Raw genomic sequence first — 16,361 nt, 5'->3', positions numbered from 1 at the left:
GGGGCCCAGTCTGGGTAGGGGTAAGGATAATTTCAAAATTTAGATTTTATTAGAAAAAACATTCGTCTTTGCAATAATTTTTTATTAAATAAAAGCTGACAATGCAGTTGTTGTTTTTTTTTGCCGAGCGTACGATTGGCTATTTTAAAGCTGAAATTTATAACATTGTCAGACTGCAGTAGGTACTAGGCTTTGCTTAATTTCATTTTGCAGTGAATTCAGCAATAATAATGTTTATATTAAAAACAAAACTAGATTTACAATTAAACCTAAAGACAGTAGGCCCTAATATTTCATGATTTAAAAGGGGCCTATTCTTAGGATTTGAAAGAAAGTCATGACAATGAGATTAATTTTTATGTGTAATCACGGCAAATTATTTGACATCATTTTTTGTATAATGATAATAATGACAATGTCTTCGATTCCGAAGATTAAGGCTGAGTGCAGTGTTTCACATGACCACGCAAACCCAACTGCCTCTCTCAGAGGCCATCTGCTGTCAGAGAATGCTGCCAGGTAGTTTCCTCTATGCCAGCGAGGGCGAAATTGCGCCCGAGTGGATCTTTATGGCGCTTACGGGGGGAGCCTCTGTAACGCCGCCCTCCTCTAAGCTCGCCAAAGAGGATCGCCTTTGGCATGCGGTCGTCTCCCGTGTGGGATAAGTGTTATGGATGCATAAAAATTTATACATAAATTACATTTTTTTCGAATCGGCCTTCTCACGCTCTTATAGGGGGCGCTGGCGGAGTTTTTAAAAGGAAAAATATGGAAAGGGGGCGGTAGGCCAAAAAAGGTTACACATCATTTCAAACAGCAAGGCGATGTGAAAAAAAATAATTTTATAATTTTTTTTTTTTAAATTTTATATTAAGTTTTAAGGTTTTAACTACGCGACAATAGACACAATTGTCAGAGTGAATGTAAGGTATTATTCACAGACCTGTTGGATAATATCAAAATGTGTTTGAGGCATTGAATCAACTTATACAAATATACTGCTTAATATCCCTATATACCATTTATATGTGATGTTATTGTGTACAATTTGCTGAAGAAAAAAAATTGTTTGTGTACTTCCCATAATTATTACCATGTACATCAAAAGTAGCAGAGACTTGAAACATTGTGAAATTAATCATTAATTAGTTTGAAGTCACCATCATATTTACTAAATGTGTTGATATTTCAAGATTGTGATTTAAATTCATTTATTTAATTTTTTTTCTTTCATGTAATTTTGTGCTTCGCTTACGACCGAGTGACGAGTGTCTTCTCACTCCCGGTAACAGGCAAGTGTGTGGGGATTGACCGTTGATACCGGTGTTAGAGGCCATCGTTCCTGTGTTGGAAGTCCCTGTAGCAGCTATATTTCTACGCATCGGCCTGGAATGAGGCGTCTTCTCTCGGATGTTGGATACTGCTCAGATTATTAGTGATGGCCGTGCTATGGGGTACGAAGGGGAAAGATTAGAGAAATATGTGAAGGAACGCAAAGATGAATATGATAGAGAGAAGAAAGAGGCTCGGAAGAGGCTAGGTTTGAGCGTCAGGAGACGTATAAAGGACTAGTCCCGTACTAAGCAAAGTATAAAGGACTAGTCCCGTACTAAGCAAAGTATAAAGGACTAGTCCCGTAATAAGCGAAGTATAAAGGACTAATCCCGTACTAAGCAAAGTATAAAGGACTAGTCCCGTACTAAGCAAAGTATAAGACTAGTCCCGTACTAAGCAAAGCATAGGTGATTTGATTTTGATTTTTGATTTGAGGCACATCGGCACAATTTAGGCCATGTCGTGCCTGCAGTCACTTCAAAGCATATAGGACTAGTCCCGTACTAAGCAAAGTATAAGACTAGTCCCGTACTAAGCAAAGCATATAGGACTAGTCCCGTACTAAGCAAAGTATAAGACTAGTCCCGTACTAAGCAAAGTATAGGACTAGTCCCGTACTAAGCAAAGTATATAGGACTAGTCCCGTACTAAGCAAAGTATAGGACTAGTCCCGTACTAAGCAAAGTATATAGGACTAGTCCCGTACTAAGCAAAGTATAGGACTAGTCCCGTACTAAGCAAAGTATATAGGACTAGTCCCGTACTAAGCAAAGTATATAGGACTAGTCCCGTACTAAGCAAAGTATATAGGACTAGTCCCGTACTAAGCAAAGTATATAGGACTAGTCCCGTACTAAGCAAAGTATAAAGGACTAGTCCCGTACTAAGCAAAGTATAAAGGACTAGTCCCGTACTAAGCAAAGTATAGGACTAGTCCCGTACTAAGCAAAGTATAAAGGACTAGTCCCGTACTAAGCAAAGTATAAAGGACTAGTCCCGTACTAAGCAAAGTATAAAAGACTAGTCCCGTACTAAGCAAAGTATAAAGGACTAGTCCCGTACTAAGCAAAGTATAAAGGACTAGTCCCGTACTAAGCAAAGTATAAAAGACTAGTCCCGTACTAAGCAAAGTATAAAGGACTAGTCCCGTACTAAGCAAAGTATAAAAGATTAGTCCCGTACTAAGCAAAGTATAGGACTAGTCCCGTACTAAGCAAAGTATAGGACTAGTCCCGTACTAAGCAAAGTATAAAGGACTAGTCCCGTACTAAGCAAAGTATAGGACTAGTCCCGTACCGTAGTAAGCAAAGTATATAGGACTAGTCCCGTACTAAGCAAAGTATAGGACTAGTCCCATACTAAGCAAAGTATAAAGGACTAATCCCGTACTAAGCAAAGCATATAGGACTAGTCCCGTACTAAGCAAAGTATAGGACTAGTCCCGTACTAAGCAAAGTATAGGACTAGTCCCGTACTAAGCAAAGTATAGGACTAGTCCCGTACTAAGCAAAGTATAAAGGACTAGACCCGTACTAAGCAAAGTATAAAAGACTAGTCCCGTACTAAGCAAAGTATAAAGAACTAGTCCCGTACTAAGCAAAGTATAGGACTAGTCCCGTACTAAGCAAAGTATAGGACTAGTCCCATACTAAGCAAAGTATAAAGAACTAGTCCCGTACTAAGCAAAGTATAGGACTAGTCCCGTACTAAGCAAAATATAGGACTAGTCCTGTACTAAGCAAAGTATAAAGGACTAGTCCCGTACTAAGCAAAGCATATAGGACTAGTCCCGTACTAAGCAAAGTATAGGACTAGTCCCGTACTAAGCAAAGTATAAAGGACTAGTCCCGTACTAAGCAAAGTATAAAGGACTAGTCCCGTACTAAGCAAAGCATATAGGACTAGTCCCGTACTAAGCAAAGCATATAGGACTAGTCCTGTACTAAGCAAAGTATAGGACTAGTCCCGTACTAAGCAAAGTATAAAGGACTAGTCCCATACTAAGCAAAGTATAAAGGACTAGTCCCGTACTAAGCAAAGCATATAGGACTAGTCCCGTACTAAGAAAAGTATAAAGGACTAGTCCCGTACTAAGCAAAGTATATAGGACTAGTCCCGTACTAAGCAAAGCATATAGGACTAGTCCCGTACTAAGCGAAGTATATAGGACTAGTCCCGTACTAAGCAAAGTATATAGGACTAGTCCCGTACTAAGCAAAGTATATAGGACTAGTCCCGTACTAAGCAAAGTATAAAGGACTAGTCCCGTACTAAGCAAAGCATATAGGACTAGTCCCGTACTAAGCAAAGTATAGGACTAGTCCCGTACTAAGCAAAGTATAGGACTAGTCCCGTACTAAGCAAAGTATAAAGGACTAGTCCCGTACTAAGCAAAGTATAAAGGACTAGTCCCGTACTAAGCAAAGTATAAAGGACTAGTCCCGTACTAAGCAAAGCATATAGGACTAGTCCCGTACTGCATTTAAAAGTCAATAATTTATATTGAGTTTTCTACATCCATGTTTCTATGGTTTTGTTTTATAAAACAATGTTTACTACAGTCGAGTGCAAATCTTCTCCAAATGAGCAGGTTAGAACAGTGGGCAGGGTTTAGGCTTGGCAAGTCCGAAGTGTATACCTTGCGAGAGGGGAGCCATTTCATACTTAAATATCAGGTAGAATTGCTTTAAATTTTACCAACATATAAGTTTTTTTAACAACTTATTTTCACATAATTTTTTTTTGTAACAACGTAATGTCTGTATTTATATGATAATTTAAAAGTTCAAAACTAAAAATTAATTTTGGTAAATAGCTTTAAGTGCACACAATTTCAATAAAATTAAATTGCTTAAATTTTGGCAACTAAACACAAAAAGGACAGCCAATTGTCACATAAAAAAACAACATTTTATTTAAAAAAATTGCAACATAATGAAGTCCATAAAACAAATAGTAATTAAACTATTTGTGAAGTAACAATGATATTGATAACTCTGATCAATTCTTACTGCATACACAAGATCAAAGATTTTTGGATTTAGCACAAGAACATTGCCAACAAGTTATCCAGTTACACCTTCTGACACTGTCTCTTGATTTTACATCCATTTACAAGCCTCATTTGGTATGACTTGAGCTTAGAGCATCTCAGGTCATTAAAATGACGCATTTCAATTGAGTCCTTATTTCCATCTACAAGAATCTCTCAAGCAAAGTCACATACAGCTGCAGTTATACATTTATGTACATTGTGGGTGTGCCACAACCAGGTCACGTGTCTGATGGGAAACCAAATACACGGACAATCCCTGCATCCCTGTCTCGCCTGTCGTCACAAGCATAGGCTAAAAGATGCCTTTTTGGATGCCAGGCCACAGTGAAAGTTGGTGAGTCGCAGGTGATTTGATGAAGTTTTTCACCTGAAACAATAAAAATAATAAGTATTGGTATTTCTTTTTTTTTAAAGTCAAAATAAACACAACAGAAACAAGACTGTAGAGAAGAAATAATTGTGTTTTGTTTGTTTAAAACGAGAACTATAACCTTCAGAGATAGAAAGGGAAATCAAGATTTAAAGCATTGAAAAACTTCAATGGCTAATTTTGTAGCACTTCATACATGTTGCCACTTTCAACCGTAGAATGACTTTGGTTCACCAATGCTGTCTCTGACACAGCAGTTTCCCCCTTATAATTAAATAAATATCGAATATTTATACATAGCTAGGAATTCGCCATCATTTGAGGGCCTGGAGCTTGACCTCTTCAGGGCCCTGCATTTTGCGTAATATTTAATATTAAATGCAAAAAAAAAAAAAAAGTCTCATTTGGGGACCTCCCTCAAGTGGGGGGGTGGGCAGGGAGAATTTCAGATTCACCCTCCCCCCATCCTAGCTACGCCACTGTTTTTTTTATAAATGCAGAATGCCAAAGATCACTGCAGTGAAATGTTTTACGTAAATGTGGGATGGGTGGGTGAGTGGCAAACACGACTTAGCAAGGGAGATCAACTTTGAAACTGTATTTAGTCTTCAAGTTTTTATTGGAGAATTGAGATACGTCAGCATAGAAGCTTCTCAGACACCCCTCCCTGCACAAGTCAACAAATGAGATTGGACTGGAATGCATTGAATGTGGTGATATCCTTGACTTTTTTTGTTTATGTTTATGTAACTGTCACAACAACATTCGGATGGTATGACGTCACGATGTGTTGTGATGCCGGGGATTTTATTTGAATTCAATAGTTAACAAAAATGAAGATCTAGAATCACAATTGACAATTCTTTGATAAAACAAAACTCTGGAACTTTATTAAATACAACGTAAGTACAGTTTATGTACAAATTACAAATCAATGAGCATGGAACATATTACAAAGGCTTTTCAAACAGAGCTCTTAGAAACGTGACTAGCTACAAGGACTTAATATTATCGACTCCCTTTACTTTTTTACTACCGCCAATTCTCTGGCGCTAACTCTTTTCAAAAATGTCTTTGTTTAAATTCAAATCAACCAATAGATTTCAAACATACTAATTAAGTCCCTTGGGTAAATCCTGACTTGAATGACAAGTGTCTAAATTTGAGGATTAAATCCCGAGACTCATGTCGAGGGCTTATATTACTTTCAAAAGTGAAATGTACAAACAATTCTATAATGTAATCTGTGACAGTAACATTATGAGAATGTGTTCACACTATTGACATTGTGCACTGCTTTCTTTGTCAGCTGTGGTGTTGTAGCTTCATAAAGCTTTTATTGGGTTTCTCTGCTTTATTTTTTGTAGTCCTTTTACAATTAGTCTGCTATTGCATGAGAGATATACTATATACTATACCAAAGAAATTCAAGACAAAAAAAAAAGTGTTGTTCTGGAGTTTTATTTTAGTCTCATTTAAAGAATCATTATCAATCTAATCTTTGTCACTTGTCTTCTTCTGGCCAAATAAAGTCTTGTATGAGGTTTCTCCACTATATTATTTTACAACTAGAATGCTATAGCATGAGAGATATGCTACAAAAATGCAATTAAAAAAAATAATTTCTGCTGTTTTGGGATTGGTATTTCACTTGTTGTTTTTTTCTAAGGATCATTATCAATCTAATATAATGTAATGGTGAAAGTTCCTATATTTACAAAAATTGGCAAGCAGCAGGGGGAGCTATGGGTAGTCAAAGTGATGATATCTGTCAGCAGGTGGAGCTATGGGTAGTCTAAGTCATGGTATCTGTCAGCAGGTGGTGCTATGGTTAGTCTAAGTCATGGTATCTGTCAGCAGGTGGTGCTATGGGTAGTCAAAGTCATGGTATCTGTCAGCAGGTGGTGCTATGGGTAGTCTAAGTCATGGTATCTGTCAGCAGGTGGTGCTATGGGTAGTCAAAGTCATGGTATCTGTCAGCAGGTGGTGCCATATGGGTAGTCAAAGTCATGGTATCTGTCAGCAGGTGGTGCTATGGGTAGTCAAAGTCATGGTATCTGTCAAACTATCAAAGTCGCTTGACAGGGTTTGGGGACTCAAATTTCAACAGTGTTGGGTATATACTTCTCTATAAGCATTTAAAAATTAGTAAGCAAAAGCTAAGTAGTTCTAGCGAGAGAAAGAATCAGCATTTGAATGTGGATTTAAATCTTCAAATGCATAGAAATAGTTTTATATTTCAGATTTGCTCCATTTTTTTCCCCATTTCATAGAACATTTTTTACATTTAGTGTATTTTTAAAACAAATTTCATATTTAACTTCTGGTTCATAAGAAAAATCCAGAATTTATAGGAATTAAAAAAAAATTGTTGTCACTTATCTAATAAATGATTTTTAAAATAATCATTGCCCTATAGATTTGATTTTCCACACCTATAAACAGCCATTTCCTTTTTTAATATTGAATGGATAAAATAGGGAATTATTTGTTGGTCTTACATTGAAATCACAGTAAGCAAGGGGGGAACATAAAAGCATTGTCTGGGTAAACTAATTAAACTCACTAAATTATTCTGTCTACTTAAGGACTAACCAGTTTCTACTTCAGCAATGTCTATGACTAGATCCTCTGAGGCAGAAGCTAGCATCTTCCCATCATTACTGAAACTCAACGTCCTAACTGGCCACTCAAGTCTGAAAAAAAAAAAAAAGCAAAAAAAACATTTTTAAAGTTATAAATTAAGTGAAATTAAACACATAAAAAATTAATTCAAAAAGTGCGATGCTTAAATTTTGCTCCTTTGTGATTGGATTAAATTTGTCATTAAAGCCCTCGAAGGAGGAGATAATTAGATGACTTGTACAAAAGCATACAAAATAACTCAAACAATAAATTTTCCAATAAAAGCACTAGGTAAAGCAATTATAAGCTGACATACTTCTTCTACTAGCCAGCTTTTTGCTGCTGAGCTGTCAGCTCTTAAGCAGACTGTGCCAGGGAAAAATAGTCTGCAGTTTTCTTCAGTTGTTCAGCACTGCCGTACAGGGTGTTGGTTATGTTGGGCTGGAGTGGTAGTAGGGTCTGCCTAAGGTGGATTAGGAAGGGGCATTCAAAAAGGAAATGGTTTACGGTTTCATAAGGGTGGGTGCAGTGTCTACAAAGGGGGAGTTGTGTGGGCTGACATACTACAATAGTCAAAATTTAAAACTCATGGCTGACTATAAAGACTGCAGATGTTTCAATTTAAATCAATATTTACTAGGCAGGCTACATAAAATAAGAGTATTGTAGACAACAAGAAAAACATTTAAAAATTTACATTTTTTAACAAGACAATATTTCCATTATACAACTTAAAATAAAATAAAATATTTTTAAAAATGTGTAAACTCCAATTGACTATCAAACTCGTACTGTTGACACCAAAAACCTTCTTGATCTAACAATTCTACCAATTAGGCCAGGGGGAATTGTAAAGGAAATCTATTATTTATTGGTATGTTTATAGAACTCTTTGAGATCTAGTCAAGATATAGATATACTTCTAAATATCTAGTCAATATCTAAATCTTATTCTATATGTAGAATATTGACATAATCTATATTAGATTTATGTAAAAATATAAGCAAAGCAAAGCTTAGATAATCTATCAATAAACTCAGAGCAACTTATTATTGTAACGAACTGTTGTTGTTTTTTTATTGAATAATTCCATTGATGTAGATCCAAGCCTTTTAATCTAAGACTTAGAAGAAGAAGCGCACAATTTTGCTGAAAATTAGTTGAATCAATAATGCTTTACACTAGGAAATTCCTGAATGCAATAGTCCATTCAAAACTGATGTTGGATGTAGACCTAGATTTAGTCTCTAGCCAAATTTAATTTTTTTTTTAATTTATCATTTTTATTTGAAAAATTGTAACAGTAAAACTAGATTTTTCCCCATGTTTCCAACAAGCTGGTAATTCTTTTCACAGCAATATACATCAACTGTTAAATTAAAGGAGAATCGATTCAGTAGTATTTGATATCAGCATCCATGAAGGAGTGACTTGAATAGAGATTTTGTACAAATAAGTTTCAATGTAATTTTAACTAAACATTTCAATGAATAACAAAATGCAAAAATAAAAATAATGACCTTGAGAAAGCCCTCATGCAAACCAATTCAGGAAGACTCCACAAGCTCACAAGAGCATCTGCACTGCCGATGGCAAAATAGTGCCCGGTTGGGTCAAACTCAATACATATACAATTAGCAGGATGGGCATTTAGAACATGAAGAGTCTTTAGCTCTGGGTAACTGAAAGAAATAGAGGAGTCAAGATTAGAATAACCTTAATGAATATAACAGGAATGAAAAGTACCAGCCTAAAGTATTGGATTGTATCTTTCAGATGCACATGTAGGGATTGTATGCCATCTTGAATATATTTAAGTATTGGATTGTATCTTTCAGATGCATGTTGTTTTACATGTTTCGGATGTTTCGGATGTTCCTTCAGAGTTGAAGACAATTACTTCCTAGTCCAAACCTCCCACAGGACGACGGGGGATGGGAGCGGGCAGGGTTTGAACCCGGGACCATCGATAAATCTGAACGACAGTCCAGCGTGCAAACCGCACGACCAGGCAGCATATGTAGTGATTGTATGCCATCTTGAATATATTTTCACAATCAATGCAAAAATAACAAAAACAAGAAGGTCGAATACAGTAATGTCTGATTTTTAAAAAAATAAATGTTCCTGTACGGTAATAAAAGAAACAAGTTAAAGCCTATGGAGTGTATGCAGGAAAGCTTAAGTGGAAAAAGGACTTTCTATGCACAAAACTATGCCTGCATTGCAGTTCTGAATTATGTTGTAGTTTGGGGACTTTGTCATTAGTACAACATTGCAGTAGTGATATGTGAATCTGAACTATCCACATTCGTAGTATTACTTACAGTGCCAATTTTAATAACTTCAGCCTTGGTTTACTGACTTTATCCTATACCATTCAGATGCTTACACTTGCAACAGTTCCACGAAATTTGGTTGAACAGAAGAATAACAGCAAAAAAGTAGTATAAAAATCATACCTATTCTCTCCATCTAAATTAGATGCCTTACTTGAGGCATGGAAGAGGCTGTCAAGTTTATTAATATTCTATAGTGTGCTTAAAATGATATTTAATCTTTTCATATCCCCTGTAGTCCTGTTGAAGGTTTGAGCTTAGATGTAATTACTTCAAATCTGAAGGAACATCCATAGCATGCCAAACAGATTAGAAACATTATAAGTTCTTGATGTTTCAGATTGGTGTTAAAAATATGTTTCACAGTACCTATAATTTTATTATTCTATGAACTAATCTTGTTTACCAATACTTTCCATACGTCTTTTTCTTCTTTATTTTTTTTTTAAATACATTTTTAATTTTCCAAAAGGAAGATTTTAATTCAAATCCAACATTGGTTATCATTTATATATCATTCAATAATTAGTGACTAATGAGGGTAGTATTAAGGAAAGCAATCCCTATTTTTAACCAACCACTAAACAACAGTCTAAAGAATTAAAGATCCAAAGGTAATTTACCTGAATATATGTATGCTTCCATGGCCACTGGTTAAGAAAAATAGATCCCCTTCGTTGTCCCATGAGATTTCATTGACTTCAAATTTAAACTGTTCCTCTGCTTTTGACCGATGAGTTTTGACATCAATAAATGTAACTAGATCATCTTTGTTTCCAACTGCTATTGTGCTGCCATCTGGGGACCAACAGATGTTGATATTTTCACCTGCAGAAAAAAAAAAAAAAAATAGCATGATTTCTATAGTGCAAAGCTTGCATAATTAGTAAAAGGGAACTTAAATAACTTGGAGCTATAAGCATGCCTAAAAAGAAAATATAATGCAGTTTTTTATTTTGGGAACTAATTGCACAAACAAATTGTAATATTCAAGATCAATCTTGAAAAAATTAAATTGTGTTTGAAACCTTTAGTGTTGACTGTTGCTGCTGCTTTGTTAGTTCTTGCATCCCATATTCTGACTGTTTTATCTCCACTGGCTGTAGCGAGCTGATCAGGATTTCTCGGGTTCCAGCAAAGCTGATCTACACTTGCACCATGGCCTCGAAACACAGTGTAATCTTTAGTCTTGGAGAAAAAAAAATATTATAAATAATTAATTCTAGGTATAGCAGCATGGAAGGTGCCTCCCAAAGAGGTTTGAGATTTTCTGAAGGGGAATACAAAGGCATTTAGATCTTTTTTTTTCAAAGGAAATACAATTTTTGGTAGGTCTATTTGATTTTAGTTATAAATCCATGTTTGAATATTAAATAAGTAAAATTACATGATTACAAATGCTTCAAAAATTATAATAATTTACTTTTTAAAATTTATCTTCTAAATAGGACTTATTAGAAAATATGTACTGTATCCCTCACGACATTTCTGCTAACATTTTATAACTAGATTTAGATACAATTTATAGATAATAGTAGATCTACTGATCCAGAGAGAGCCTAGTCTACAGAGTCTTAGCCTAGATTTACATTTAGGTTTTAGTCTGAGTCACTAAAATAGTGACATTAGTGAGAAAGTGTACTGGGATAAAAAAATTGACATTTTGAAATAGACATGAAACTGCCAACTTTAAACTTGCTTTCAATAAAGAATTATAAAGTGAGTCAACTCTGGTAGGACTGACAGAATAGAGTTAAAAGTGAGAGATCAGATCCTAAACTGTATAAATATTCTAGTCTACTAGATCTAGATGTCTAGAGAAAAAAAAAATCTACTGAGTAATGAGACTATGTTGTCTCTTTCATTAATAGCAGTGTTTCCTAAACTTTCTCCTAAAACAGAACACTTCACACATTCAGAGTATTTAAGGAAATGCTAAGCCTGCTGTATTTTTTTGTTGTATATATTTTATTCTAAAACAACTTTAAAAGTAAGCATTTTTTCAAGAATGACACTTTTAAAAAATATATTAATTTAAACATTATAATAATACGGTTTCATGACTTTTGGTATAATATCCTGGAAGAGCATTAATAACTTCCTGATATCAGCAATCTGAATTCTAGCATCGGATGCAGCATCAAGACTTTTTTGCTAAGTAATTGATCTATAGCTTGTTTTAAAATATTGTGATATTCTTCAGACAAACTTGACTAGAAATAATTTAAAGGATGAACTTTATATTTCTTTGTTTCAATTTAGAGTCAGATCAGTTCAAAGTTATTTTATTACCAAAAAAAAAAATATAATTTTATTTTTCTGCTTTTATTTAGAGATGAACGTAAGTGTAGGCCTACTAGTTAATAATTATTATCTTTTATAGCGCTACTTTCATGCTTTTTTTTATAAAATGCTCAAAGCGATATGGTCCAATCTCATTTGTAGACCGTGGGTGGTGGGGTATCTGTGAGAAGGTTTTTAATCGAATGTCTAACCTCAAGCCCCCTTCATAGGTAGCCAAGACAAGCCAAGTTCAAGCGTACTTAGCCTCTTGACCACGCTTCCCATTATTCCAGTAGTTTGTAGAGCACCTAGATCTAGAATAATCTAGATCTATATTGTATTCAGGCCAGTGTTCTGCTGCAGTTCAACTTCCATGGAAAAGGCTGTGCATGCATTCAAAAATCTATTTTCTAGTCCTGGCTACCTGGTCGTGCGATTTGCGTGCTGGACTGTCGTTCGGATTTATCGACGGTCGAGGGTTCAAACCCTGCCCGCTCCCATCCCCCGTCATCCTGCGGGAGGTTTGGACTAGGAAGTAAACTATCTTCAACTCTGAAGGAACATCCGAAACATGTAAAACATTTTACAAACAAACATGTTAGTACTTAACTAGTAGTCTAGCTCTATAAGATCACTACTTATCTTAAAGATTACAATTAGAGGCATTACTTCAAGAGAGATAATTAGATCTATATAGATCTAATTATTTCTTACCCTACGTAGTCGACGTAGACGCATTTTCTCTCTAGTAGACTCTAGTCATGCATCATTTCATTCCCAGAATCAGGGACTTAAACTTAAACTATGGCTTACTATGCTAACTCCAAAGTATTTGGTTTTCCTCGCTGATTTCTTCGGCAACCCATTGTCATGAGTTTAAATCATTTGAATTCATTGTGACTGTCAGACTTAATGTCCATTCCACAAATAGGGTTAATAGTGAAATACAACTCAGTTGATTCAAATCATCAAGACAAGAACTTGAAGAAGTGTAATTTAAAATTAAGTAAAAGAGTTTTACCAATCGATCTTTATCCAACATGTAAATGCATACTGTTTTGTCAAAGGAACCAGATGCAAGGCGACGTCCATCACAACTCCATGCTACTGAATGAACTTTCGCTGTATGCGCTTGCACATCGCGTGTTCTGCTGTTAGCTTCGAAGAACTTTTTCATTTCATCCGCGTATGACGCCATCTTGATACACCAAACAATGAATTCTTGATTTCTTATATTGAAGACTTATTATTGTTTTCCTTTTTATATAGTCAAGTGCATAAAAATGATAAATTATTTCAAAATTAAATATGAAAAATTATCATGTTTAACAAAAAAAAAAAAAAAACTAATACAACTATTAAATTAACAGATGCATGTAAATATGGAAATCTAGATCCAGATGAAATATATTATTTTCACACAAGTATATTTTGTGTCCATACTTTCAATGAGAACTTTGAGTCGTGGAAAGTCTATTTTGCTAACAAGGGAAAGCATCGGAGTTACTTTTAGAGTTATACTCAAATGTAGAGCTATGTCCCTTTGAAAACAACTTTCACAGCTTTAATATTTTACACTATTTTAAAGTTGTTTATTTTCACAAGTCTCTTGAATTGCGTCGTAGTATACTGTGACGGTTCGCGTAAACAAATCCCGCAACTCTTTCCGGTCAGCAGTTGTTCATAGCAGAATATCAAAAGCGAGGCCGGTCCATATTTTTCATGTTGTCTAGCCAGCCTTTCTCTGGACGACCTCCTTTGTGCCCCCTCCTCTGTATCTTGAAGGATGACTTTTGACAGTGAGTCATGCCTTACAATATGACCGAACCAGCTCAGCTTTCGTCTCTTCACAGTAGAGTGTTGACTTGTAAAAGTAGGGTTAGGGTTAGGGTTAGAAAACACTTTTGTTTTCTTTTCCTGATATCTGATACCCAACAGTTTTCTGTAGCATTTACGCTCAAAGGATTGAATTACTCTTTCAGAGTCCGCGTTCAGTGTCCGATATTGTCAACATTTTAGAGGTACAGAGATTACTAATGAGGTATAATTTTAATGTTATTTGAAATCTGACATTACTCTTCCAAATATTTCAAAACTTATTAAGAAAAAAAACTTTTTGTGGTTCTCAATCTGTTGTTATGTTTGACCCTAATTATTTAAATTAGTCAACTTCTTTTAATTAATAATTGGCCATTTAGCAGTATGAACATCTCTTACTATCTCCCACGCAATCTAGTATTTTGGTATTTTCTACACCAATATCTGTTGATATACTCTTAAATATAATTAGAAATAGATAAACAACAAGGCCGGTTTACAAAACACACACACAGGCTTTATTCCACCATATTAGATAACGAACTGCAACACACACTTCCTAATCCGCTAAAGGGATTAACTCTCACACAACATTACATCACATATCAACAATATCCTTGCCAACTTCTTTAGCTGCAGCATCCAGTCTTGAAGTAAGATCTTGTACCTGGTCTAGTAAGATCTTGTACCTGGTCTAGTAAGATCTTGTACCTGGTCTAGTAAGATCTTGTACCTGGTCTAGTAAGATCTTGTACCTGGTCTAGTAAGATCTTGTACCTGGTCTAGTAAGATCTTGTACCTGGTCTAGTAAGATCTTGTACCCTGGTCTAGTAAGATCTTGTACCTGGTCTAGTAAGATCTTGTACCTGGTCTAGTAAGATCTTGTACCTGGTCTAGTAAGATCTTGTACCTGGTCTAGTAAGATCTTGTACCTGGTCTAGTAAGATCTTGTACCTGGTCTAGTAAGATCTTGTACCTGGTCTAGTAAGATCTTGTACCTGGTCTAGTAAGATCTTGTACCTGGTCTAGTAAGATCTTGTAGCTGGTCTAGTAAGATCTTGTAGCTGGTCTAGTAAGATCTTGTACCTGGTCTAGTAAGATCTTGTACCTGGTCTAGTAAGATCTTGTACCTGGTCTAGTAAGATATTGTACCTGGTCTAGTAAGATCTTGTACCTGGTCTAGTAAGATCTTGTACCTGGTCTAGTAAGATCTTGTACCTGGTCTAGTAAGATCTTGTACCTGGTCTAGTAAGATCTTGTACCTGGTCTAGTAAGATCTTGTAGCTGGTCTAGTAAGATCTTGTACCTGGTCTAGTAAGATCTTGTACCTGGTCTAGTAAGATCTTGTACCTGGTCTAGTAAGATCTTGTACCTGGTCTAGTAAGATCTTGTACCTGGTCTAGTAAGATCTTGTACCTGGTCTAGTAAGATCTTGTACCCTGGTCTAGTAAGATCTTGTACCTGGTCTAGTAAGATCTTGTACCTGGTCTAGTAAGATCTTGTACCTGGTCTAGTAAGATCTTGTACCTGGTCTAGTAAGATCTTGTACCTGGTCTAGTAAGATCTTGTACCTGGTCTAGTAAGATCTTGTAGCTGGTCTAGTAAGATCTTGTAGCTGGTCTAGTAAGATCTTGTACCTGGTCTAGTAAGATCTTGTACCTGGTCTAGTAAGATCTTGTACCTGGTCTAGTAAGATCTTGTACCTGGTCTAGTAAGATATTGTACCTGGTCTAGTAAGATCTTGTACCTGGTCTAGTAAGATATTGTACCTGGTCTAGTAAGATCTTGTACCTGGTCTAGTAAGATCTTGTACCTGGTCTAGTAAGATCTTGTACCTGGTCTAGTAAGATCTTGTACCTGGTCTAGTAAGATCTTGTACCTGGTCTAGTAAGATCTTGTACCTGGTCTAGTAAGATCTTGTACCTGGTCTAGTAAGATCTTGTACCCTGGTCTAGTAAGATCTTGTACCTGGTCTAGTAAGATCTTGTACCTGGTCTAGTAAGATCTTGTACCTGGTCTAGTAAGATCTTGTACCTGGTCTAGTAAGATCTTGTACCTGGTCTAGTAAGATCTTGTACCTGGTCTAGTAAGATCTTGTACCTGGTCTAGTAAGATCTTGTACCTGGTCTAGTAAGATCTTGTACCTGGTCTAGTAAGATCTTGTAGCTGGTCTAGTAAGATCTTGTAGCTGGTCTAGTAAGATCTTGTACCTGGTCTAGTAAGATCTTGTACCTGGTCTAGTAAGATCTTGTACCTGGTCTAGTAAGATATTGTACCTGGTCTAGTAAGATCTTGTACCTGGTCTAGTAAGATCTTGTACCTGGTCTAGTAAGATCTTGTACCTGGTCTAGTAAGATCTTGTACCTGGTCTAGTAAGATCTTGTACCTGGTCTAGTAAGATCTTGTAGCTGGTCTAGTAAGATCTTGTACCTGGTCTAGTAAGATCTTGTACCTGGTCTAGTAAGATCTTGTACCTGGTCTAGTAAGATCTTGTACCTGGTCTAGTAAGATCTTGTACCTGGTCTAGTAAGATCT

General features: G+C 35.9%; 1 protein-coding gene across 1 annotated transcript; it reads right to left on the bottom strand.

The window, feature by feature from the left end:
- Positions 1-4,316: 4,316 nt before the first annotated feature.
- LOC106079501 (THO complex subunit 3-like) lies at positions 4,317-13,231 on the bottom strand. Its single transcript, XM_056018276.1, has 6 exons — positions 13,030-13,231; positions 10,754-10,913; positions 10,349-10,553; positions 8,907-9,068; positions 7,356-7,456; positions 4,317-4,757 (listed from the first exon to the last, which is right to left on the bottom strand). Exons 1-6 carry the CDS (start codon positions 13,204-13,206, stop codon positions 4,609-4,611), a joined length of 954 nt encoding a protein of 317 aa, XP_055874251.1. The 5' UTR covers positions 13,207-13,231; the 3' UTR covers positions 4,317-4,608.
- Positions 13,232-16,361: the final 3,130 nt, after the last annotated feature.

This window comes from Biomphalaria glabrata, chromosome 1, assembly GCF_947242115.1.
Source record: "Biomphalaria glabrata chromosome 1, xgBioGlab47.1, whole genome shotgun sequence".
NCBI classification, from domain to species: domain Eukaryota; kingdom Metazoa; phylum Mollusca; class Gastropoda; family Planorbidae; genus Biomphalaria; species Biomphalaria glabrata.
Note: the sequence above shows the minus strand (reverse complement) of the source record. Positions and strands in the feature narration are given on the sequence as shown.